The sequence below is a fragment of the Lithobates pipiens genome, unplaced genomic scaffold, assembly GCF_037356315.1.
Source record: "Lithobates pipiens isolate NorthernLeopardFrog02 unplaced genomic scaffold, aLitPip1_a1.2 Scaffold_28, whole genome shotgun sequence".
Lineage (NCBI taxonomy): Eukaryota > Metazoa > Chordata > Amphibia > Anura > Ranidae > Lithobates > Lithobates pipiens.
Genome location: NW_027507789.1, coordinates 181,626,801 through 181,654,733, shown reverse-complemented (window position 1 = coordinate 181,654,733; position 27,933 = coordinate 181,626,801). Strand labels below are relative to the sequence as shown.

General features: G+C 44.2%; 1 protein-coding gene across 1 annotated transcript in view; it reads left to right on the top strand.

The window, feature by feature from the left end:
* The window catches only part of ITGA3 (integrin subunit alpha 3), a 132,785-nt gene that overhangs the window by 23,072 nt on the left and 81,780 nt on the right, over nt 1-27,933 (top strand). The window contains 1 exon segment of the mRNA XM_077460062.1: nt 25,441-25,568. Coding sequence (XP_077316188.1) covers nt 25,441-25,568 — 128 coding nt within the window.

The following is a 27,933-nucleotide window of genomic DNA, read 5'->3' as shown; positions in this document are numbered from 1 at the left end:
GCGCTTTAGGAGTGGTGTATTCACCGCTTCAAAACCGCTGCAAAAGAGCTGCTTGCAGGACTTTTTTTGACGCCCTGCCAGCGCAGTGTGAACTCAGTGTGAAAGCACTCGGGCTTTTACAATGGGATTGCAGTTGCGGTTTCTTTCATGCGCTTTACAGGCGCTTTTTTTAAAGCTAAAGTGCCTGAAAAATGCCCCAGTGTGAAAGGGATCTCAGTGTGAAAGCACTCGGGCTTTTACATTGGGATTGCAGTTGCAGCTTCTTTCAAGCAGTTTACAGGCGCTTTTTTTTTTAATGCTAAAGCACCTATAAAATGCCTGAAAAACGCCCCAGTGTGAAAGGGTCTAACTGCTGAGATAAAGTCAATGACAGAGCTACTTTTGTTTAAAATCAGTCTTATGCCACATACACACGATCGCAAATTCAGCCAGCAAAAGACCGATGAGAGCCTTTCGTTGGAAAATGCAATCGTGTGTATGCTCCATCGGACTTTTGCTTGCCGAAATTCGGCCAGCAAAAGATTGAGAGCCTGTTCTCAATTTTTGGGTTGGAAAAAGCTCCTATCCGAAAATGTGTTTGTGTGTATGCAATTTCTGACACGCAAAAACTCACACATGCTCAGATTTGACTACAAGACGGAAGCTATTGACTACCGGCTATTGAACTTCCTTTTTCTAGTCCCGTCGTACGTGTTGTACGTCACTGGATTCTTGGCGGTTGGAATTTGGTGTGACCGTGTGTATGCAAGACAGCTTGAGTGAAATCTCATCGGAATTCTGTCGGGAAAACCATCAGAGCTTTTTCCGCCCAAAATTTCCGATCGTGTGTACGCGACATGAGACCAGTCATGCACAACAAATTCCTCTTGATCTGCCCGCAAACTAAACAAGAAGAAATCAGACCGTTGCCCATTAATGCTAAGCAGAGTAGATGGAGGACTCTCCACTGTCAATTGTTGTCTGAACAGCGATAGCATGTGATGCATGTGAACAACGAGGACACCATACACCTAAACAGCGGCTTCAGCCTGGCTCCTCCCAGGTCATGCTCTGGCGCATTTCGCTCCGCTCACAGGGCTTAGATAGGGTTTCCAACATGCTAGGATGGGTGCTTCAGATGTCGGCACCGGCCATCAGAAAGGGTCACCGGAGGAGCTTTGGATTGGAGTCCTAAGCCCCTGTACACACGGTCGGAGATTTCGACAACCAAATCCGTTGGATTTTGTCCGAAACTGTTGCATACACACGGTCGGACAAAGTTGTCGAAAAATCCGATCTTTCAGAACGTGATAACGTAATTTAATTACGATGGGACTACATTCAGGCTAGTAGCCAATAGCTTTGATGTAGGAATTTTATCTGAGCATGCGTGGCACTTGGTCCGATCAAAATTCGCTACACATGATCAGAGTATGGTCAGGAAATATTTCCAACAAGTTGGAAAATTGGGTCCGACGGATTATCCGACGGAATCAGTCCGATGCATACCACACACAGTCGGATTATCCGACAACACGGTCCGATAGGACACATTCCGACGGATTCTCCGACCGTGTGTACAAGGGCTAAGAGGTTTAGTAGAGTCACAGCAATTGATGTGGTCACTATTCAGACAATAATTTTCCAGCCAACACAGTTGATTTTTGTCAAGTGGAGGGTTGCAGGGTCACCCACAGCTTGAATTTCCACAAATTCAGGTCTGAAATTTGAAATTTCAGCCATCTGCACCCAGCCATAGTAGACTTAACAGAGTTGCATTAGGACAATAAGAGAAAGTTATAACTGTCATTGAGCTGTTTAGGTCTCCAATGTATTTCATTAGCAGAAATATATCTACTGTAAATATACTCCACGCCATTTAACTCTAGCTAAAATGACTGTAAGCTGATGTATTTTTTGCCCATTGCTGGTGACCAGTTTCCCTTCCAAGTCTTCTAAGAGCAACCAATACATTAGTCAGAGGACCGCCCACTAGGATATCTGCAGGAAGGGGCGTGTCCTCTCCCCTAATACCGCCCCCGCAGATTAGATTTAAATTATATTACTGAATCATAGCTGGGGAATCTAGTTCCCTGCACGTTACATCTCTGACATTGGCCTATATCTGACCTGTCACCCAATAGTAGATATTTATATATTATTATGAATAATTCTGCACAAATAAACTCGTATATATACTCGTATATATACAAAAATGTAGCATGCATGCAGTGGCTCATTGTTATAGAGGTAGCAATCGACCGGAGAAAATTCTAGCCAGGTGTGTGATCAAAAGTCACCCAGGTATTTACACCTGAAAGGGTTCGTTTAGTTATAAATGGGCTGCAATACAATTTTGCACTGTGTTGCAATAACACATGTTACACGCATTAGCGTGTCGCAGGGCCATTCATGAAATGCTACCTTAGTGCACTTATATAATGAGGGGCCTATGCACATGTGTTCTACTGCACCACAACACGCCCTGTTTTACGGTCGATTCTTTTGTATTTGCAGCCCATTCACTTTAAATGTGCATTAATGTCCATGCGTAGATGCAAGGCGCAGAAATAGAGATGTGTGGTTGGGCCCTAGTACCGGTCATACACTAGTGGAATTTTGTTAAAAAATTTGGGGTTTTAAGAACGTTTGCATGATTTTCTAATCAGTAATGGGGTCAAATTGATGTTTTTGAACCAAAGTAATGAAAAAGTAGCAGAATGGAAAAATTTCCTTCACTCCAAAATCGAATATTAAAAACAAACTTTTTTAAAGTACTTTTAAGCAACATTCATCAAATCATCGAACGTATGAATTTTCATATAAATGTTTGAACAAACGGCAGTTCAAAAATCTATTTGCATAAATTGCTCCCTCGATTGTTACATCCCTTGTGACTATCAAGTCAAGACCGGCTGTATGAAGGTGAGTGGCAGTCTCAGCCTGGAGCCCTGCCAGGCCACGCCCCCAACACATTTCACTCCACCCCCGGAGCGTACTCATAGGGAACATGATGGAGGGCGAAACGTGTTGGTGGCGTGGCCTGGCGGAGATCCAGGCTTAGACTGCCTCTCACCTTCCTACAGTGAGTGGGTTTCGACTCGATATGCGGCTCCCGGGACATTCAGACATTTTCTACCAAAACCATGGCTTAAACGCCCGGTTTTACTGCCCTTAGGCTGCGCATGTGAATAAAGCCTTACAGGGTCTCTGAGTGATAGAAGAGCCTGTCAAATGGTTGAACCCTCCAGCATCCACCATGAAAAGAAATTTCAGCTTTAAGTGGACTGCTGCTTTAATCACCTCTTATTCACCCCTATAGATAATCTCAGTCATGTATGGGTTAAACATTAGGTGTTTTTTAATTTTCATTCACAATGCTGGTGTCATCTGTCTTCTTATCTCCATGGCCCATGGTCAAAGTCTAATCTTCCTCCTAAATCCTGGCAGCTGCCAGCGATCCGTTGGTGAAGGCAATCTGAAGAGCGAAGGGAAACAATGGTGGGCAGGGATTTAAAAGCAAATGTTTTACCTGCTCGCCTTGATCTCATAGATCATAGATGAAGGCCACCATGACAAAGAATATGGGCTGCAACATGTCCTGACTTCTCAGATCTCTTATCTGTCCAGATGGAGGCTTTTAGGGCTCGTTCACACCACAAAAACGCACTCAAGATCCAGATGCGCTTCTAAATGCACGTTTTTTAACACGTTTTTGGCACATTCCGTTACATTTTTGATGTATTTTTTATGCGTTTCTAGATGCTTTTTTTCTTATTTTTTTCCACTGTACTGGGGCCTGATGCATTTTTGATGCGTTCCGGTGCGTTTTTAATGCATTTTACTGCGTTCAAGTACAGTCCAGGGCCTGGAAAAATGAAGCATGTTCTACTTTTTTTTCTGTAACTGGAACGCCCTGAAACTGACTGCACTGGTGTGGACTATGCCTTTGGAAACCGTATAACCTACTTCCAGATGCGCTTCTAAATGCACATTTTTTAATGCGTTTTTGGCACGTTCCGTTGGATTTTTGATGTATTTTTAATGCATTTCTAGATGCTTTTTTCTTTTTTTCTTTTTTCCCACTGTACTGGGGCCTGGTGCATTTTTGATGCATTCTGGTGCGTTTTTGATGCGTTTTACTGCGTTCAAGTACAGTCCAGGGCCTGGAAAAATGCAGCATGTGCTACTTTTTTTTTCTGTAACTGGAATGCCCTGGAACTGACTGCACTGGTGTGGCCATTGAAAACCATATAACCTACTTTGAAATATAGACAAAAACTCACTCAAGCTCTGTGGAATATTTATAGGATGATTAGCTGAATAACGGTGCTCAGAACATTTTGTCCCATACATCAAAATTGCAAAAAGAATTCCGGCAACTCGATCGCTTTTTTGTAAATCTTTACTGAGCCCAGACAGCAGTGCGACATCAAAACGCTAACATGTTCCGGCAAAAGCCTTCCTCATAATATAACCTACTTTCCATGCGTTTTTGATACAGAAAGAAAAAAACGCACGAGACTGCATGTGGTGTGAACTGGTCCTTAGACCTCATGCACTCTGGGTGTTTGCCCAGCTCTCCTGAATGCCTTTCTCCTGGCAGAAGAGCAGCGTCAAAAACGCAGCTAAAGCCACGTTTTTGTAAATACCTTTAAGCACGTCATGCTCTTGGGCATTAATTCATTTAATTGGTTGAATATTAATTTAAACAGGTCATTGAAATAAATGAACGCTCCAGCACTAAATGCGTTTAGCGTCAATGTGCATTTAGGCGCATTAACAGTTTTTTTCTGCCAAAATGCGCTGGTAGTGGGGTTGTTTTCTGTCTCGAAATGCGTATGTGCCCATGGATACATAGACTAACATTGAGGGGCATTTAGAGCCAGAAAAAAAACCCCATAAAAGCAGTGTTTTTAAACCCCCAGTGTAGATGAGGTCTAAAAGTAATTATAAGAGCAAAATAATAAAAAAATAATCAAATTCATCAATCTCTTCCCTTTAACCACTTTCAGACCGGACCATTTTGCTGGTCAAAGACCAGACCACTTTTTGCGATTCGGCACTGCGTCGCTTTAACTGACAATTACGCGGTCATGCAATGTGGCTCCCAAACAAAATTGATGTCCTTTTTTCCACACAAATAGAGCTTTCTTTTGGTGGTATTTGATCACCTCTGCGTTTTTTTTTTTTTGCGCTATGAACAAAGAATTTTGAAAAAAAAACGCATTATTTTTTACTTTTTGTTATAATAAATATCCCCCAAAAATATATAAAAAAAAAATTTTTTTCCCCTCAGTTTAGCCCGATACGTATTCTTCTACATATTTTTGGTAAAAAAAATCGCAATAAGCGATTATTGATTGGTTTGCGCAAAAGTTATAGCGTTTACAAAATAGGGGATAGTTTATGGCATTTTTATAAATAATTTTTTTTTTTTTACTAGTAATGGCGGCGATCAGCGATTTTTATTGTGACTGTGTTAGTGAACACATGGAGCAGAGATCAGCGTCACTTGTTGCTAGGCAGAACGGGGAGCTGCTGTTTACAACGGCATCTCTCTGTTCAAGCCGCCCCGTGAGACGATCGCGGGTATCCCCGCGGCGATCGAGTCCGTGGGACCCGCAACCGGACTCACGGGGGTCCCAGGGGCGACGCGCACGCGATGGCTGAGCGTTAGGGTTGCCACCTTTTCTTCAAACCCGAACACTTTATGGGCATTCTTTTTTTTTTTTTTTGTAGAATAAACTATACATATATTTTGCTATTAAATAACATTTCTAATCATATGAAGTTACATCAGAGTCCACAGAGTTCCCCTTTTATATCTGAACTTGTAGAGTTTACTTTCACTGTAAGGGGGGACTCTGCAGACTCTGATGTAAGGGATAACTCTGGGGAATATGACATAAGGGATCCTCTGGGAACCCTGATTTAAGGGGGGACACTGAGAACTCTGATGTATGGAGCAGACTCTGATTGAAGGGGGAACACTGTGGTCTCAGGTGTAAAAGGGAGCTCTGATATAAGGGGTGCTCTGAGAACCCTGATTTACCTTAGTGTACCCACTCAGAGGCAGGAGATAGAAGGAGGAGACTTCAGTCACAGACGGGGATGGATGGTGAGCTCACTCACCCCTTGGCAGTCAGCACCTCTCATCCAGGTGTATCTGAGGCTGCTGAACTTCAAATTTCCAACCGACACTTTCCTTTTCTGAGGAGTGTGGGCAGACCCAGAGGGGTAGAGCCGGGAGGAAGAGGTTCAGATCAAGCCCTCTCTCCTCTCCCATCTATATGTGGGGGGATTGTTAGTTCTGGCTTTGCGCAGCATGAAAGAGAGTGTAATAGACACTCTCAGCTTAGACAACTGCAGCCAGCAACCCTGCTAGGAAGCCATAGTCCAGTCTAAATAATGTGTCCGGGTTTCAGGCAGTCTGAAACCCGGACACATGATTCCAAACCCGAACTGTCCGGGTGAATCCTGGACAGATGGCAACCCTACAGGGCGGTATATTAAAATGGACGTACCTGTACGCCAATATGCCTGCCCGTGCCATTCTGCCAATGTACATGAGCGTGCGCCGGTTGGGAAGTGGTTAAAAAGCATGACAAGTACAAAAAAATACCTGTTGATGGGCCAAAAATCCTAACTTCCTGTTTGGGCTAACAACCGTGACTGCTGCCCTGAAATCCCAACCAGTGTTGTCAGAACTCCGCCCATCCCCACCCCTCTCTGTCCATTACCTTCTTCCCCAGCTGTTGTCTTTATTCCCAAAAGCTCGCCCACAAACCATGGTTAGGGAAAGGACTCTTGGGAGATATAGTTCTGGGGGCAAGCTCTATAGCATGGGTCTTCAAACTATGGCCCTCCAGTTGTTCAGGAACTACAATTCCTATCATGCCTAGTCATGTCTGTGAATGTCAGAGTTTTACAATGCCTCATGAGATGTGTAGTTTCACAACAGCTGGAGGGCCATAGTTTGAGGATCCCTGCTCTATAGGAACTGACCCCCTGATGTCCAAGACATATTAGAAACCAGGGGCTGTCTCCGCCAACCAGGCTCCACCTATAACTAAAATATTACTTTTTCAATGGACTGACCCATTCATATTCTCTAGTTTAGGTATATTCTCTAGTCTATTCTAGGTTCACACTGAATGCGGCTTTGAAATTGTGTAACTTCACTTGAACTTGCACGATTTCAAAGCTGCATGTCAGTGCGACTTGGCTGACATTTGTGCGACTTCATGCACAGACGTCTATGCAAGTCGCACCTGAAATCGCCAAAAATAGCGCAGGAACATCTTTTTCAAATCAATGCGGCACCGCAAAGTTGGCGTCGTGCCGATCTGAACAGTTCCACTGCCGACAATAAGGCACGACTTGTCATGCGATTTGACCTGTCAAATCGCATAGCAGGTGGCACCAGTGTAAATGGGGGGCTTAAAATGGGATCAGCAAGTATTGTTTATCCTGGAAGAATTTAACCACTTCCTGACCAGGCCATTTTTTGCGATACGCCACTGCATCGCTTTAACTAACAATTGTGCGATCGTGCGACGTTGTACACAAACAAAATTTATGTCCTCTTTTCCCCACAAATAGAGCTTTCTTTTGGTGGTATTTGATCACCTCTGCGGTTTTTATTTTTTGCGCTATAAACAAAAAAAAGAGCGACAATTTTGATTAAAAAAAATATATTTTTTACTTTTTGCTATAATAAATATCCCCAAAAAATAATTTCTTCATCAGTTTAGGCTGATATTTATTCTTCTACATATTTTTGGTAAAAAAAAAATCCCAATTAGCGTATATTGATTGGTTTGCGCAAAAGTTAAAGCGTCTACAAAACAGGGGCTATATTTATGGCATTCTTATTATTCATTTTTTTTTTACTAGTAATGGTGGTGATCAGCGATTTTTAGTGGCACTGCGACATTGCGGCGGACAGATCGGACACTTTTGACACTTTTTTAGGACCATTTATACAGCGATCAGTGCTACAAAAATGCTCTGTTTACTGTGTAAATGTCACTGGCAGGGAAGCTGTTAACATTAGGGGGACGATCAAGGGGTTAAATGTGTTCCCTGGGAGGTGTTTCTAACTGTGGGGAGGATGGGACTGACTGGAGAAGGAGAGAGATCGTTGTTCCTGATCACTAGGAACAGCAGATCTCTCTCTCCTCCCCTGTCAGAATCGGGATCTGTCTGTTTATATTGACAAATCCTGGGTGGCCTCTCAAAGCTCTTAAAGCGGCTGACATACACCTATGGCGATTTGCGCAGCCGCGCCAACCTGCCACCGTATAATGATGGCGGCTGGTCAGCAACAGGTTAAATACATTTGTCTTATGTATTCTTCCTTTAATCTTGGTGAGCTTTGTGTATTTCTTCCAGATCTGTGCAGTAATCTGATGGGAGACTTTACCTCCCTGTAATAAAGACTGGTCACTGCTGCTGTACCTCCTTGTGCAGGGTGACTAGTCTTGTGTCCGCCCCCTCCTGTCATTTTCTGCTGTCAGCTTGTAGCGGGTGGCACCTACTAGGCCCCTCCCACAGCTCTGCTCTCTGCACAGGCTATATACAGCACAGTGATAATGTTACTGCTACTGTTACAAGGTAATATCTGGGTTTGCAAACACATTTGGTCCAAAGTTTGTGGCTAATGAGGAATATATTTAAATGCATGTTTTTGTGACTGCAGTCCGGCTTTAACAACACCTATCATTATTTCTGACCTTAACCGCTTGCCGACCAGCCACCGCAGTTGTACTGCGGCAGAATGGCACAGGCAGGCAAATCGCCCTTATGTTACGTTGGTTCCAGAACAGTCACTAGGGGCGTGCTCCTGCTGTTTGCCCCCAATGCAGATGCGAGTTCCTCGCGGTCCCGATGACCGCCGGTCTCCCACGATCGCTCGCAACATGGCGAGAACCGGGATCTCTGTGTGTAAACAGAGATCCTGGTTCTCTGAGGGGAGAAGTGACCGATCGTCTGTTCTTACAAAGTATGAACAGCGATCTGTCATCTCCCCTAGTCAGTCCCCTCCCCCCTTCAGTTAGAACACACACTAGGGAACACAATTAACCCCTTGGTCGCCCCCTAGTGTTAACCCCTACACTGCCAGTGACATTTTTACAGTAATCAATGCATTTTTATAGCACTGATCGCTATAAATGACAATGGTCCCAAAAATATGTCAAAATTGTCCTATAATGTCGCAGTCCCAATAAAAATCGCAGATCGCCATCATCTAGTGAAAAAAAAAAATAATAATAATAAAAATGCTATAAATCTATCCCCTATTTTGCAGACGCTATAACTTTTGTGCAAACCAATCAATAAACGCTTATTGCGATTTTTTATTTTTTTTACCAAAAATATGTAGAAGAATATGTATCGGCCTAAACTGAGGATTTTTTTTTTATATATATATATATATATATATTTTTGGGGGATATTTATTATAGCAAAAAGTAAAAAATATTGCGTTTTTTTCAAAATTGTCTCTTTTTTTTGATTATAGCGCAAAAAAACAAAAACGCAGAGGTGATCAAATACCACCAAAAGAAAGCTCTATTTGTTTGAAAAAAAGGGCGTCAATTTTGTTTGGGTACAATGTCGCACGACCGCGCAATTGTCAGTTAAAGCGACGCAGTGCCGAATCGCATAAAGTGCTCTGGTCAGGAAGGGGGTGAATTCTTAGGGGGCTGAAGCAGTTTAAACAATCTTTATACGTCGCATACAAGGCATACAATGAACGGCAGCGCTCCCTTCCTGTGTCCTGAAGCTGTCTTTGTAGCCGGCGGCTCCAGTCTGCTCCTCACGTGTCGGGACTTGTAGGGATCGATGATCGGGAGGCGGATGCCGTCACAGAAAACATTTTTTCACTTCATTCACCTCCTTTTACTTCTGAGGTCAGCAGGAGATGAATGTTAAACATGTCTGAATGTTTGTTCCTGATTTCATCCAATCACACGGCAGCTTATTTTTCTAGCGCTGTCTAAATCGACATGAGTAACGGAGATTATTTTCTACTGAAACTTTTTAATGGAAAACCTGTAATGTAAAACACATGTACACCGCCCGGCCACTTTATTAGGTACACCTTCCTAGTACTGGGTTGGACCCTCTTTTGCCTTCAGAACTGCCTTCATTCTTGGTGTCATAGATTCACCAAGGTGTTGGAAACATTCCTCAGAGGTTTTGGTCCATAGTGACATGACAGCATAATGCAGTTGTTGTAGATTTGTCTGCTGCACATCCATGATGTGAATCTCCCATTCCACCACATCCCAAAGGTGCTCTATTGGATGAGATCTGGTGACTGTGGAGACCATTGGAGTACAGTGACCTCATTGTCATGTTCAAGAAACCAGTGATGAGATGATTGGAGCTCTGTGACATGGTGCATTATCCTGCTGGAAGGAGCCATCAGAAGATGGGTACACTGTAGTCATAAAGGGATGGACATGGTCAGCAACAATACTCAGGTAGGCCGTGGTGATTAAACAATTCTCAATTGATACTAAGGGGCCCAAAGTGTGCCAAGAAAATATCCCCCACATCAATACACCACCACCAGCCAGGACCATTGATACAAGGCTGGATGGATCCATGCTTTCATGTTGTTTACACCAAATTCTGACCCGACCATCTGAATGTCGCAGATGAAATCGAGACTTATCAGACCAGGCAATGTTTTTCCAATCTTCTATTATACAATTTTGGTGAGCCTGTTTGAATTGTAGCCTCAGTTTCCTGTTCTTAGCTGGCAGGAGTGGCACCCAGTGTGGTCTTCTGCTGCTGTATCCCATCTGCTTCAAGGTTCGATGTGTTGTGCGGTCAGAGATGGTATTCTGCATACCTTGGTTGTAATGAGTGCTTATTTGAGTTACTGTTGCCTTTCTATCATTCTCCTCTGACCTCTGACATCAACAAGGCATTTTCCTCCACACAACTCCCACTCACTGGATATTTTCGCATTTTCGTACCATTCTCTGTAAACCCTAGAGATGGTTGTGCGTGAAAATCCCAGTAGATCAGCAGTTTTTGAAATACTCAGACCATCCCGTTTGCCACCAACAACCATGCCACGTTCAAAGTCATTTAAATCCCCTTTCTTCCCCATTCTGATGCTGATTGAACTTCAGCAAGTCGTCTTCACCACATCTTGCACGCAATGCCAAGCTGCTGCTAACAAAGCAAACAGAATATTGGTATTAAAGAAGGGATGAACTCCAGAGATAAAACGATAATTTGACAGCTCTACAAGACTCTGGTCCGGCCTCACCTGGAGTATGCTGTCCAGTTCTGGGCACCAGTCTTCAGGAAGGATGTACTGGAAATGGAGCGAGTGCAAAGAAGGACAACAAAGCTAATAAAGGGTCTGGAGGATATTAGTTGTGAAGAAAGGTTGTGAGCACTGAACTTATTCTCTCTGGAGAAGAGACGATTGAGAGGGGATATGATTTCAATATACAAATACCGTACTGGTGACCCAACAATGGGGATAAAACTTTTTCGCAGAAGGGAGTTTAACAAGACTCGTGGCCACTCATTAAAATTAGAAGAAAAGAGGTTTAACCTTAAACTACATAGAGGGTTCTTTACTGTAAGAGCAGCAAGGATGTGGAATTTCCTTCCACAGACGGTGGTCTCAGCAGGGACCATCGATACAGGCAGTCCCTGAGTTACGAACTGGTTAGGGACTGCCTGTTTGTTCTGAAGTCGGATTTGTTCATAATCGGGATTCGCATGCACAGAACGGCGTATCTGATGTTTTCCGCTGTTTTCCAATGTTTTGCAATGTGCCCGCCGGCGCCACCTGCTGTTCGGAAGTAGGAGTCGTTCACAAGTCAGATGATCGTAACTCGGGGACTCCCTGTAGTTTCAAAAAACAATTAGATAAGCACCTGAACAACAGCAACATACAGGGATATACAATGTAATACTGACATATAATCACACACATAGGTTGGACTGGTGTATTTTTTCAACCTCACCTACTATGTAACTATGTAACATCTAGATGCCTAAATGCATTCAGTTGCTGCCATGTGATTGGCTGATTAGCAATGTGTGTTACCAAGCAATTGAGCAGCTGAACCTAATAAAGTGAGTGCTGAAGAGGACAGAAATAAAGAGAACCTTTTGCTTTGCTCTGCATGGGTGTGCTTTCAAATGAATCCTTGCCCCGCCCACGCAGAGCAAGCAACAGGATGGTGTATAGGATATAATAGATAGATGCACAAATTTCGTATTTTAAAGAAAATATAGAAAGTTACAAGAAAGTATTCATGTTTAACCTTGAATACTTTCTTGTAACTTTTTTTTTTTATATTTTCATTAAAATATGAATTTTGTGCAGCAATCCACCTGTTTTTCTCTATAAATGGCCAGTGGAGGGGTCTGATTGCATTGCACTTGCACTGTTGACCCAGTTACTTTATTATATATACTGTGTATATATATATATATATTATATATATATATATATATATATATATATACATACATAAATAAATATATATATATATATATATATATATATATATATATATACACACACACACACACACACACACACATATATATATTATGTGTGTGTATATATATATATATATATATATATATATATATATATATATATATATATATATATATAAAATTATTATTATTATGATTATTATTATTATAATTTATTTATTTTTTTATTTTATTTTTTATTTGGACCTGACATAAACTTTAATTCTCCGTTTTTAATCACAGCAGATCTCATTACAAAGAGAACGAGATCTGCCATAATGTGGGAACTTCTAAATATATTGTTTTTTGTTTTTTTATTTGCTGCTTTTACGTAAGACGGTCTGTTTTAAGTTTGGTGGTCACTTCATGTTTCCATTACCGAGAAATGAGTAGCTCACGTCGACTTATCTGACCTATTGTGCTGTCTTTGTTTGCGAAAATAAGCTAATGGAGATGTGGTGAAGCTTTTTTCTCAGTCTTGTTTTGCTGTAACTTTTAGATAAAAAGCACTTCTGTATATTCAGGACTAAAAAATAAAATAAAAGAGAACTTTTTTTTTTTGGTAAATATGAATGGTTTTACATTAGCATATTGCATAGTTGGAGCTTGAGGGTCTTTTTCACATTTTCTGAGCTTTCCCGTACCTACAAATATATTGTTGTTTATAGAGCTCAATAGCTCAAGCTTAAATTTACACATACAGCTGATTGTTTCATTTTAGGGACTTTTCCACTTTCTTCTTACAGTGTTCAAATGGCTTTGTAGTCTATAGTTAAACTCTATTACAGAGGGAGAATCTTCAAAGGGAGGGGCCCTAACTGAGTTTGTACTGGCACATAGTCAACCAAGTTTAATTAGAAGCGTGCACCTATTTCTTCATGCTGGCTGTGCCAATCTCCAATCATAAACAGTTTTTCTGTGGTACCCTAAAGCAATGTTGATAAAGTGCAATATAAAAGTAAATGATTCCCTCGCTGCCAAGATAATAAAGACCGCCCAGATCAGGACCGTAATCATCTTGTTGGCACGCTTTTTGGTCACCTAGGGCTGGATCTAGCCTATCTGATCTGGGGGTGCAGTAAAAAGAGTTGGGGCAAAATGTAAAGCACGGTGTGCGAGTCACTGACAGTCTGTCACAGATGTAGGGAATCAGTATTCCCAAGTTTATCCGCGCTTCTGTACCCAGAAGTATTGTCTGATTTGATTTTTTTGTACAGAGGCACTGCAGAAGTGTACAGGAAACATTAGTATGTATTGGGTTGTCATTAGGTTAGGATGTATTGCCTGTCCCCACCATCAACTGCCCCTTCTGTACTGCCTGCCCCCCCACCATCAACTCCCACTTCTGTACTGCATGTCCGCACCATCAGAGGAACCATCTGTGCTGCCTGTACTGCCTGCCCCCCACCATCAACTCCCACTTCTGTACTGCATGTCGGCACCATCCGAGGCCCCATCTGTGCTGCCTGTACTGCCTGCCCCCCACCATCAAGTGCCACTTCTGTACTGCCTGTCCGCACCATCAACTGCCCCTTCTGTACTGCCTGACCCCACCATCAGAGGCCCCATCTGTGCTGCCTGCCCCCCACCATCAAGTGCCATTTCTGTACTGCCTGTCCGCACCATCAACTGCCCCTTCTGTACTGCCTGACCCCACCATCAGAGGCCCCATCTGTGCTGCCTGCCCCCCACCATCAACCGCCACTTCTGCACTGCCTGTCCCACCATCAACTGCCACTTCTGTACTGCCTGTCCGCATCATCAGAGGCCCCATCTGTGCGGCCTGTACTGCCTGCCCCCCACCATCAAGTGCCACTTCTGTACTGCCTTTCCGCATCATCAGAGGCCCCATCTGTGCTGCCTGTATTGCCTGCCCCCCACCATCAGCCACCACTTCCGTACTGCCTGTCCACACCATCAACTGCCCCTTCTGTACTGCCTGACCCCACCATCAGAGGCCCCATCTGTGCTACCTGTACTGCTTGCCCCCCACCATCAACCGCCACTTCTGTACTGCCTGTCCGCACCATCAACTTCCCCTTCTGTATAGCCTGTCCCCATCATCAGCTGCCACTTCTGTATAGCCTGTCTCCACCATCAACTGCCACTTCTGTTCTGCCTGTCCCCGCCATCAACTGCCACTTCTGTACTGCCTGACCCCACCATCAGCGGCTCCATCTGTGCTACCTGTACTGCCTGCCCCCCACCCTCAACCGCCACTTCTGTACTCCCTGTCCCCACCATCAGCTGCCCCTTCTGTATAGCTTGTCCCCATCATCAGCTGCCACTTCTGTACTGCCTGTCCCCACCATCAGCTGCCACTTCTGTACTGCCTGTAGCCACTATCAACTGCCACTTCTGTTCTGCCTGTCCCCATTATCAACTGCCACGTCTGTACTGCCTGTCCCCACCATCAACTGCCACTTCTGTACTGCCTGACCCCACCATCAGCGGCCCTATCTGTGCTCCTTGTACTGCCTGTCCCCACCATCAACCGCCACTTCTGTACTGCCTGACCCCACCATCAGCGGCCCCATCTGTGCTCCTTGTACTGCCTGTCCCCACCATCAACCGCCACTTCTGTACTGCCTGACCCCACCATCAGCGGCTCCATCTGTGCTCCTTGTACTGCCTGCCTCACACCATCAACCGCCACTTCTGTACTGCCTGTCCCCATCATCAACTGCCACTTCTATAGTGCCTGTCCGCACCATCAGCTGCCCCTTCTGTACTGCCTATCCCCACCATCAACTGCCACTTCTGTACTGCCTGTCCCCACCATCAACTGCCACTTCTGTACTGCCTGTCCCCACCATCAACTGCCACTTCTGTACTGCCTGTCCCCACCATCAACTACGCCTTCTGTGCTGCCTGTGGTTTCCTCGCTAATGAATTGCAGTGTGGTGTTCTCCATCAATGTCATGTTGTGGTATGGAGGGTGTGATTTGGCACCGGCGGTGTATACACATCAGAAGCCTGGCAGGGCCGTACGGTGGTGCGGTTGGCTGTGTGTTCCCACTTGTCATTGAGTAGAAGAAGGTCTGAGTGTTCTGGCACTGTATGCCTTCCTCGGTGTAGTATTCTGTGTCATTGAAGCTTGGCACCACCACCATGTGACCTGCCAGAGCTTGTCATTGTGCTGGAGCCTGAATGGAGCTTGGCATTGCCCGCTGTGTGTCATGCTGGGTGTGGCGTGCTGAGCGTTCTCTGTCATTTCCTCTGAATCACCTCCTTCCCTATCCAGGCATTCCAGACATGCAGGTAGTCAGCATCCTGCGATTAGTCACAACACCAGCTTTCACCGTTACCCACCGCCACCGAGACCACCGAGATGATTGGGATCATTAACCCTTCATAGGACCACGGGCACATCATGTCATGGCACAAAATCACTCCTCACTTCATATGAGACAGACATGCGCTGGGTGCGTTTGTGAGCGAATTTCTAACGCATGGCAACCAAAAAATAATGCAGTTCACCGCAGCGCATTGCGTTGTATTGCAACCGCCCAGCGCTGAAAAAAAGTATGGCATGCACTACTTTTTTTTTCAACGCAATGCGTACAAATGTGCAAAATGCAACGCATTGCAAAACAGACAAGAAAAAAAAAAGAACAAATGCAATGCATGGAAAACGCATTACTGTGTGTTCCGAAAAAAAACCGAATAGACTTCAATGGAGATGCTGCAGAAAAGTACATAGTGTGCTTTAGTGTTTTTGTTTGCATTTTTGATGCATTTTGCATTATTTAATCTGCCCAACAACAAATTGTCCAAATAAAAAGAAAAAAACGCATCAAAAACGCAGAAAGCACAGCAAAAAGCATTGCAGATACGCTTGAAAGAAAATCCATAAAAGTGAATGGAGCCTTGGCCTCCTTTGATGCCTCCAGTGTTCCCTTCCCCTAAAAATGTATAAATGCCAGGTCGCTTTTCAGAAGGATTGCTTTTGGCATACTGTCCCTTCCTGACATCTTTTTTTTTTCATTACTGACGAAAAATGCTGCTTTCAAATCGACCATACGGTCGATTTGAAAGCGACATATGTTCCTTTCGAAAGCGGCATTTTTCGTACGCTTTTTGGATCGTGTGTACGGGGCTTAAGGGTCAGTGCCCATCTGCAGCCTCATCATTGCCATCAATGCAGCCTGATCAATGCCCATCTGCAACCTCACTATTGCCATCAATGCAGCCTGATCAATGCCCATCTGTAGCCGCACCATTGCCATCAATTCAGCCTGATCAATGCCCATCTGCAGCCTCACCATTGCCATCAATGCAGCCTGATCAATGCCCATCTGCAGCCTCACTATTGCCATCAATGCAGCCTGATTAATGCCCATCTGCAGCCTCACAATTGCCATCAATGCAGACTGATCAATGCCCATCTGCAGCCTCACAATTGCCTTAATGCAGCCTGATCAATGCCCATCTGCAGCCTCACTATTGCCATCAATGCAGCCTGATTAATGCCCATCTGCAGCCTCACCATTGCCATCAATGCAGCCTGATCAATGCCCATCTGCAGCCTCACTATTGCCATCAATGCAGCCTGATTAATGCCCATCTGCAGCCTCACAATTGCCATCAATGCAGACTGATCAATGCCCATCTGCAGCCTCACAATTGCCTTAATGCAGCCTGATCAATGCCCATCTGCAGCCTCACTATTGCCATCAATGCAGCCTGATTAATGCCCATCTGCAGCCTCACCATTGCTATCAATGCAGCCTGATCAATGCCCATCTGTAGCCTCATAAGTGCCTTCAATGCAGCCTCACCATTGCCATCAGTGCAGCAGCCTCACCATTGCCTCAGTGCAGCAGTCTCACTACTGCCATCAGTGCAGGCTGATCGATGCCATGTGCAGCCTAGAGGGGACAGGGAAGGGGGTGGGACAAGCGCAGACAGATTACATACAATGAGAATCTCCTATGATAGACAGAACAGTGGTCCAATGGTGGCCCAGGAGACGGGACTTCCTATTACAGAAGCCGCCACGGGAGATTCTCACTGTATGTAATCTGATGGTGCTTGTCCCGCCCCCTCCCTGTCCCCTCCGAGGCATCTAAAATTAATGTATCGGCGTATAACACGCACACGTTATTTGCACCTGTTTTTTAGGGTGAAAAAGTGCGTGTTATACGCCAATAAATACCGTATATAATGTTTGGGGATTCTAAGACATTTTCTAGCAAACAATACCAGTGCCAGAAAAGGCCTGGACTGGAAGTAGTTAAAGGGTATAATAAGCCTGGCCAAAAAAAATACAAATTCTGAGCAACCTGTGCCGCCATGCGCAGTGCGTCACAGCCGGCAGGGATGGAGCTGATAGCTTCAGGTTGGCACAAGGGGCATGTTTAGGGTTGCCACCTGTCCGGGATTCACCCGGACAGTCCGGGTTTTGAATCATGTCTCCGGGTTTCAGTCCACCTGAAATCCGGACACATTATTTACAGTGGGCTGTGGCTCCCCAAGTAACCAAGATAGTTACACACAAATCTGTTGCTATCCAGGACCCTGGGGGGCAGGGTGATGATGTCAGCAAAAGCAATTTGGGCTCACCCACATTTTGCTGCAGCACGCTATGTGCACTGCATTACTAAGTGTTCAGGTTTGGCTCAAAGAAAAGGTGGCAACCCTAGGCATGTTGGACCTCTGCAGAGAAACCGCTGCTTCTGCAAAGAGACTGCTGCTTCCACACGGAGAGCAAGAGTCATGCTGGTGGGGGACAGTCTTTTCTACTCTGCTGTGGCTGCTTCGTAAAGTTTGCACACTTTTTTTGATGCACCTGGAATGTATTTATCTGGTATAAGCGGAGCTGTACCTATTTGAAGCTTCAGGCCTCTGAGCAATCTAGTGTGGCCCCCGCCAGACGTTCGCTAACGACGCATGCATGGACTCATAGCTTTACAACAGCTGGAGATCCAGAGGATGCCCAAGGCTAAGCCATACAGAAGAATGGTGAGCTCAGCTGTCTGTAGTGATAAATGAGATGGTAGGTAATGTACAGGTATGTGTGCAGACACCTTCCTCACTCCCCCACACCTCTGATGATGGAAAGCAGACCACCTTGGTGTAAACACTGCATAGGATACAAGGGAGAGAAGAATGAGGAGGAGGAAGACAGGAGTGGGAGCGAGCAAATGAAATCCTGCAGAAAGACACCAAGATTATCCAGCAAGAATGCAGCCCTGGAATTCCTTCCCGATAATAAATGGCACTTGGAGAGGACGGATTTCCACCGGATCAGCAGATTCTTATACCTGGACCAGGTTGTCTGAGCTAAACCGAGCTCATTTCTTCATAGATTTCCTCTCTTAAATCTCAACCTTTTTATATTAAACATTTCCTTTTCATTACATACTTTATTTGAATCCTGATCACTGGGTCTCTGTGCTTCTCTATGCAATGCAAGGCAGATCATAGCTGATGGGAGGGGCCTGCATTAGTACAGCCTTCCTCAGTCTTGATGCCAAGCAGTGGGCTGGCTCTTGGGAGGAGCTATGCAAATGTCAAAACGCCTTCCTGGTTGGGCGTCATTCTGGTTGTTTCTCCGCAGGCTGTGTTTGCCCTTGGTAACGCCAACGCTGTATCCTGGCCTAGGCCAACAAGGCCTCTCCATACACTGATCAGAAATTTGTGCTTAACCCTTTCATGACTAAGCCTATTTCTGATATTTGGTGTTTACAAGTTAAAATCTCTATTTTTTGATAGAAAATTACTTAGAACCCCCAAACATTATACAGTGGTGTGAAAAAGTGTTTGCCCCCTTCCTCATTTCCTGTTCCTTTGCATGTTTGTCACACTTAAGTGTTTCGGAACATCAAACCAATTTAAACAATAGTCAAGGACAACACAAGGAAACACAAAATGCAATTTGTAAATGAAGGTGTTTATTATTAAAGGTGAAAAAAAATCCAAACCATCATGGCCCTGTGTGAAAAAGTGATTGCCCCCCCTTGTTAAAACATACTATAACTGTGGTTGTCCACACCTGAGTTCAATTTCTCTAGCCACACCCAGGCCTGATTATTGCCACACCTGTTCACAATCAAGGCATCACTTAAATAGGAGCTGCTTGACACAGTAAGGTCCACCAGAAGATCCTTAAAAGCTACACATCATGCCGAGACCCAAAGAAATTCAGGAACAATTGAGAAAGAAAGTAATTGAGATCTATCAGTCTGGAAAGGGTTATAAAGCCATTTCCAAAGCTTTGGGAATCCAGCGAACCACAGTGAGAGCCATTATCCACAAATGGCGAAGACATGGAACAGTGGTGAACCTTCCCAGGAGTGGCCGGCCGCCCAAAATTACCCCAAGAGCGCAACGACGACTCATCCAAGAGGTCACAAAAGACCCCACAACAACGTCCAAGGAACTGCAGGCCTCACTTGCCTCAGTTAAGGTCAGCGTTCATGCCTCCACCACCAGGAAAAGACTGGGCAAAAATGGCCTGCATGGCAGATTTCCAAGGAGAAAACCACTGCTGAGCAAAAAGAGCATCAAAGCTCGTCTCAATTTCTCCACAACACATCTTGATGATCCCCAAGACTTTTGGGACAACATTCTGTGGACCGATGAGACAAAAGTGGAACTCTTTGGAAGGTGTGTGTCCAAGTATATCTGGCGTAGAAGGAACACTGCATTTCATAAAAAGAACATTATACCAACAGTAAAATATGGTGGTGGTAGTGTGATGGTCTGGGGCTGTTTTGCTGCTTCAGGACCTGGAAGACTTGCCGTGATAAAAGGAACTATGAATTCTGCTGTCTACCAAGAGATCCTGAAGGTGAATGTCCGACCATCTGTTCGTGTACTCAAGCTGAAACGAACTTGGGTTCTGCAGCAGGACAATGATCCTAAACACACCAGCAAGTCCACCACCGAATGGCTGAAGAAAAACAAAATGAAGACTTTGGAGTGGCCTAGCCAAAGTCCTGACCTGAATCCTATTGAGATGTTGTGGTATGACCTTAAAAAGGCCGTTCATGCTCGAAAACCCTCTAATGTAACTGAATTAGGACAATTCTGCAAAGATGAGTGGGCCAAAATTCCTCCAGGACGCTGTAAAAGCCTCATTGCACGTTATCGCAAACGCTTGGTTGCAGTTGTTGCTGCTAAGGGTGGCCCAACCAGTTATTAGGTTTAGGGGGCAATCACTTTTTCACACAGGGCCATGATGGTTTAGATTTTTTTTCACCTTTAATAATAAACATCTTCATTTACAAATTGCATTTTGTGTTTACTTGTGTTGTCCTTGACTATTGTTTAAATTGGTTTGATGTTCCGAAACACTTAAGTGTGACAAACATGCAAAGGAACAGGAAATGAGGAAGGGGGCAAACACTTTTTCACACCACTGTATATATATATATATACATATATTATTTTTTAGCAGAGAATCTAGAGAATAAAATGGCGATTGTTGCAATATTTTATGTCACACGATATTTGTGCAGCGGTGTTTTAAAAGCAATTTTTTGGAAAAAGGGACACTTTCATTAATTAAAAACAAAAAAAAAAACAGTAAAGTTATGACAATTTTTTAGTATAATGTGAAAGATGATGTTACGCCGAGTAAATAGATACTAAACACGTCACGCTTTATAATTGCACGCACTCGTGGAATGGCGAACTTTGGTACCTAAAAATCTCCATAGGCAATGCTTTAAATTTTTTTACAGTTACCAGGTTAGAGTTACAGAGGACTTTTAGTGCTAGAATTATTGCTCTCGGTCTGACGATCGTGGCGATACCTCACATGTGGGATTTACATATGCGGGCGCGACTTCCGTATGCTTTTTCTTTGCTGCGCAAGCTCGCGGTGACGGGGGGCGGTTTGAAAAAACTAATTTTTTTCTTATTTATTTTTATATTATTAAATCACTTTTATTGCTCACTTTTATTGCTGTAAACATGTAAACATCCCTTGTGACAGTAATAGGTGGTGACAGGTACTCTTTATGGAGGGCCTGGGGGTCTATAAGACCTCCAATCCCTCCTTTGCACTTCAAAGTATTCAGATCACCGAAAACGGTGTATCTAAATGCTGTATATTTTTTAGAATCCGGCGCCATTGGCAGCCAAGTAAACAGGAAGTGACGTCGTGATGTCGCTTCCTTGTTTACATCAAGGAGACTGGCTTAATTCCAGTCACCGGGAGGCCCGGGAAGAGCGGCGGGAGGCGGGGACGTCCCCTCCCGCTCCTCCGGGATAACAACCGAGCGACTTTTAGCCGCATCGATTGTTATCCTCTGAAAGCTGATCGCCGCTCTAAACAACGCTCCCGGGATTTTTTTTCTTGGTTTTTGGAAGGAGTGGAAAAGAGTTAAGCTTTGTGTTTTGTTTTTCTTTCTGTCTGTGATCCCAATAGGGTTTTCATGTCACTTCCTGTCCCTGTGACACCAAAACAAGAACAGGTAGAAGAGGTTGTCACCGAGACATGAAGGCAGAGACGGTGATCTTTTGAAGAGATATCACCGGCAGGGACACAGAAAACGGAACCTGAACCGTCTGAAGGTCTGAACCAGGGGTAGGCAACCAGGGGCCCTCCAGCTGTTGCAGAAATACAAGTCCCATCATGCCTCTGGGAGTAATTGTAACTGGCAGGCTTGCAATGCCTCATGGGAAATGTAGTTCCACAACCGCTGGAGGGCCCCAGGTTGCCTACCCCTGGTCTAACCCATCCAAGCTCCACCCAAAACAAAAGAAAATGTTTCGGCTGCAGTTAGTCTGGTACTTTAGCTGCAATTGTGTTCCTGTCACCCTACTTTAGATATGGCCATTATGTCTGTTATTTATATCAAGCTGACCTCTTACACATTTGTCCAAAAAATAATACAATGTATAAGGGCTTGGCTGTCAAACACAGGCAATGAAAGGAGAAGCAGCAGACCGAGGAGCTCGTCCCTTTGCTCTCTCCTCCTATCAGCATGATGCTTTTTAGTATAGCTCCTTGTGCTGCTTCTGCCCCATTCTAGTCTAAGCTTTGCTGTACCAAGGCTGATGGCAAGTAGACATGTGCAGAACAGAAACATTTGTTTCGTTTAGTTTCGGATTTTGTTTCTTTATGGAAATTTGTTGAGTTTGGTTTTGGAATTTGTTTAGTTTTCTTTTGTTCAATTTATTTTTGTTAAAATTTGTATTAGTTTTCTAACAAATTCTAACTTTTCAGAACGATCGACTGATCTAAATGAGACGGCACTTATGGGGACTGATGAGGGGGCACTAATATGCCACACTTATGGGCATATTGGCAGTGATGGGTGGCACTGGTGGGCACTGATGGGCATTGATGGGTGGCACTGATGGGCAGCAATGATGTGTAGCACTAATAGGCACACTGATAGCCAGCACTGACTGGCATCACTATTGGGCACTGATTGGTGGCACTTGTGGGCACTGATTTCTGGCACTGATGGCATGTTATTGTAATCAGGGCACTGATGATCAGTGCCCTGATGTCTTGATGTCACCTGGGAGGAGATGCCGATCGGCTTTTCTCGCCACACACTCTGTTATTGTGAGGCGATGAGAGTCGATTACTGGCATTGCCGTGTTTCCATGTGATCAGCTCTGATTGGACACAGTCGTTAACATAGTTATGTGGAACGACGTCATGTGATGTCACAAAACAAGAGACGCACCGCCCCTCCGTCATTTGATGGTGGGCTGGTGGCAACCAGTTAGGCAGCAGGCCGGGAAGCCAGTTGCCCGCTTCCTTAACATCCATAAGTCATCATTTGACAGTGGGGAATGTAAAGAAAAAAAAGCCGAAAAATTTAAAAAAAATAATAATAAATGTGTAGGACCCCCCCCCCCCCCCCCCAGTCCATACCAGGCCAGGCCCTTGCCAAAATTTAGACAAAAAAACGGTGTAGGATCCCCCATCAAATCCATACCAGACCCTTAGGCCGCGTACACACGGGCGGACTGTTCGCCCAACCTTGTCCGCTGAACAGTGTTTGGGCGGACAGTCCGCTCGTGTGTGGGGCTTCAGCGGACAGTTTCAGCGGACAGTTGGACGAACAAGGTCTTACGGAAATTCCGAAAAACTGTCCGCTGAAACAAGGTTTCAGCGGACTGTTCGCTCGTGTGTAGGCTTGTTCGGCCAACTAAGTCTCGCGCATGCTCAGAAAGGATTTCCACGTCGGAAGGTTGCATTGCAGTGTATTGGACGTCGAAATTTTCGATCCGTCGTGCGTGCTGAAACGTCATCGCGCACGGTTTCAGCAAACTGTTCGTCCGTCGTGTGTGGCCATGTCCGTCCATGCTAAGTTTGAGCGGACTGTTTGCCGAAACTGTTGGACGGACAAAGTTGGGCGAACAGTCCGCGCGTGTGTACGCGGCCTCATTCCTTCTCCATTGCACTGTATTCTAATTGTACAGTCTTCCTTTATATCGTAAAGCACTGTGCCAACTGTTGACGCTATATAAATCCTGTATAACAGTGGTCTCCAAACTGCGGCCCGAGAGCCAGATGTGGCCCATTGCTTACTTTTATCTGGCCCTTGGTACACAATTCCTCCAAATGACACCAACAATGGGGCACAATTCCTACCAATGATGGGGCACAATTTCTCCCAATGACCCCAACGATGGGGCACAATTCCTCCCAATGACACCAACAGGGGGACCCGATGACACCAATGATGGGGCACAATTCCTCCCAATGACACCAATGATGGGGCGCAATTACTACCAATGATGGGGCACAATTTCTCCCAATGACACCAACAGCGGGACCCGATGACACCAGTGACAGGGCACCATTCCTCCCAATGAAACCAACAAAGGGGCCCACTGACACCAATGATGGGGCCCAATGACACCAATGATGGAGCCCAATGACACCAATGATGGGGCACAATTCTTCCCAATGAAACCAACAACGGGACCCAAATACACCAGTGATGGGGCACCAGTCCTCCCAATAAACCAACAATGGGGCACAATTCCTTCAATGATGGGGCACAATTCCTCACAATGATGGGACACAATTCCTCCCAATGATGGGGCACAATTCCTCCTAATGACACCAACAATGGGGCCAATGACACCAATAATGGGGCACAATCCCTCCCAATGAAACCAACTACGGGACTCAATGACACCAGTGATTGGGCACCAGTCCTCCCAATAAAACTAACAATGGGGCCCAATGACATCAATTACGGGGCACAATTCCTCTGACACCAACGATGGGGCACTACTTTTCAGAATCTCACCGACACCAAAGATGGATGGTGCATTGTTTCTAGTACTCCCACTAATGCCGGGACATTTTCTACTCCCAGTGGCCACAGTCCGTCCTCTCTAAAGTCTAAAGGACGGCATACTGGCCCTTTTTTTAGAGAATTCCCTGCTGTATAATAATAGTAATAAAATGCGAACGTGTGTAGATCCTGCACGTATATACACAACAATAGCGCCACACGTGTCAGGTATCACCGTAAACGTCGGAGCCAGAGAGATCATTTTAAAGATGTAATTTATGATGAACCCTAAACTGATGATTTATATAAAGGCTTTTAAAGTGTCACCTCTGAAAATGTTATATTTGTTGCCATTTCGCACGCAATCTGAAGTCGTGACATGTTTGGTATTTCTTTACTCATCGTTTTAACAATATTGTCAAACATTTAAGCGTATCTTATTTGTGTTTCCCCTTTGAGCAGCCCGAAAAATGGAAACATTACACAAAGAGTGATAGTGACAATTTGCTACATTGTATTTAGAAATGATCAGTAATGTTGCAATAACATAAAGTAAACCACAGATTGTCAATCCTGTTGCATTGTCATGCTGTGATTTTTTTTTTTTTTTTTTTTTTTGTAGCTTGTTTTTTTCCTATGACCTATACAGTATATTTCATATTATCCTAAATTCAAATGTACTAATATAGTTCCAATTTATTTTCCTCTGCAGACTTCTGGTGGGAGCTCCGCAGGATGCCGCCCCCTCTGGTGTCAAAGTGAACCAAACTGGTGCCCTCTATGCTTGCCCTATCACCATGTCCAAGAACGACTGTTTTCGCGTTTCTATCGACCAGGAAAGTAAGTTTTGTCAATCATGTGACTTTAATATGAGTATCAGTAAAGCTTTTGGTAGATATTCCGATTGGACAGATTGGGTCATGTGGGTTGTATGTTCTGGGCAATGCCCTATGTAGGGAACAGAATAGGGGCCGACAGCTGATGAGGATCTAAATATATCAATGGGGTGAAATAATAAGTGTGTATGTGATAGACATTTGCGCCATCCAGTTTTGTTTCATTTCGTTTTGTATTAAAATTAATTTGTGTCCAAAATTCAATTCGGATTCATACGAAATACAAATTTTCGTTAGATTTCATAACAATTACCAATGTTCGTTATGATGAATTTATCATTATTAGGGGTTCCCACCATCCCTGTGCTGTGCTGACTTCCTGGGGTTTTTAACTTCATCATAATGAATAATCGTAGTTAACGAACATTCTGTCCGATTCTGTTGTAACAGAATTTGGATCCGAAGTTCGTATACGAAATTTCGTACAGAATTCGTATGCATAAAAATCCGTATTTCGGATTCGTACGAATTTATGGAAATTCAGACGAATTTTCGATTTGTACAAAACTAATTGCACATGTCTAGTATGCGATATCTGTGTGCTCACAGCCAGCTCCCTGGGTGCCATGTCTAATGCCCTTGAAAGCCTTTTTCCTTAGAATTCTTTGGCAAGTTTTTGGCAAGGTTGGTCTTCCTTCAACCCTTCTACTTACTATACATGGACTCATGACGGGCATGTGATAACACATGTGGATAGCCAATCTGTACACCTATACCAGGGCCAATTTATACAGGAGCTATGTACCCTACCAGCATGTCTTCGGAGCTTTGGAGGAAATTTCAGTACCCAGGAGAAATTTATGTAAGCACAGGGAGAACATGGAAACTCCATATCCATGTCTTAGCCAGGATTTGAACCACGGACCCCAATTCTGCAAGATATAAATGCCCAAAAAAATATAAGGGCTCTTTCACACTGGCAGGTAATGCCTGGACAAGGTCATCTAGAGCCCAGGGAGAGTATGCCTAATTGCGCCCCCCCCAAGATAAATGATTGTGTCAGCAAAAACCGCCCCCCCCCCACAAAAAAGTAAAAGTTGAGCATTAATCTGCATGTTCCCCCCCTATGCATAAATCCCCCTTCCTCCCAGTACAAATCCACCCCCCTGCTGAACTCTTTTAGTCTGCGGTGGATCGCTTTTTAGAGTACATCATAACGCATAGCGACAGCTGGCAGGTGTTCAGTAGGTACTACTGCCACTTCCTGACGCCTGTTGTTTTTCTTTTTTTCTTTTATGTGAATAGGCAATTTTATATTGTGCTACTGTGCCGCAAAACTGCGAGCCAAGCTGGCCCACAGTTGCGGTGCAGCTCCATTGATCTCAATAAGTGAGTTTGGATCCTGATTGGCTATACAGTGCTGATGTCATCAGGAGCCCGTCCTGCTGTCATAAAGGGGTTAAGGTTAGACCTGCGTAGTGGGAGCTAAAGGGGGAGATATCTCTACTGGAATGAAGAAAATTAGTCTCTGGTTTGTTTAATCCCACCAAGAAGTAGTAATAATAACAATGATATAGAGAAAAGACAGATATATGTGAATTCCGTAGCCCTGGCCTGTGTTGTAAATCTAACTTTATTACTGTAATGTATGGAATGCTCCCTATTTATATCAGCTGTCCTTCAAATCTTGACTTTTTCTATTGCTCCTACATGTGTCCAGGCTGACACAGCAAGAGGAGCTGTAATCTGGCAGATCTGGGCAACTAATTATATTTAGATCCGCAAAAAACACGTTTGTTCACAGAAGAAAATGAGAAAAACTGGTGAATGCCGGAGCTTAGAGGCGTTCCTTGTCTTTAATTGCAGGATGTTGTTCTAGGGTGGTGTGCGCCTTTAAATCATTTAAAGGAGCACTCCTCCTAGCCCCGCCCTCAATCTCAGCAAACCCTGCTACGGGCTAGTCAACCGCATCCGCCAGAGCAACGCCCATCCGGGATAAGCCACACCCCCTTTAAAGCGATTTTTAGATTTAGCCTGTCCCCTTTAAACAAAAATGTATGGTGGGGGATGAATAAAGGGGATTATAACGGTGCCAGAGAGTACAAATAACAAGTAGAAAATCACATTAATATGTTTTATTATGAATACAAAATATAAAAAAGGACACACAAAAAACATCAAAAATCAACATACAATAATGTAGATAGATACAATACACATACATTTTAAATTAGAGACAATTTTGAGACAAACCAGGCCTAGATCTTAGGAAGGTAAATAGTACAAGGTATCAACTCCTACATGTTTCGCCAAACCATTGGCTTCCTCAGGGAAATGATATATGCCTGTACCAAGGATAAACATGTAGG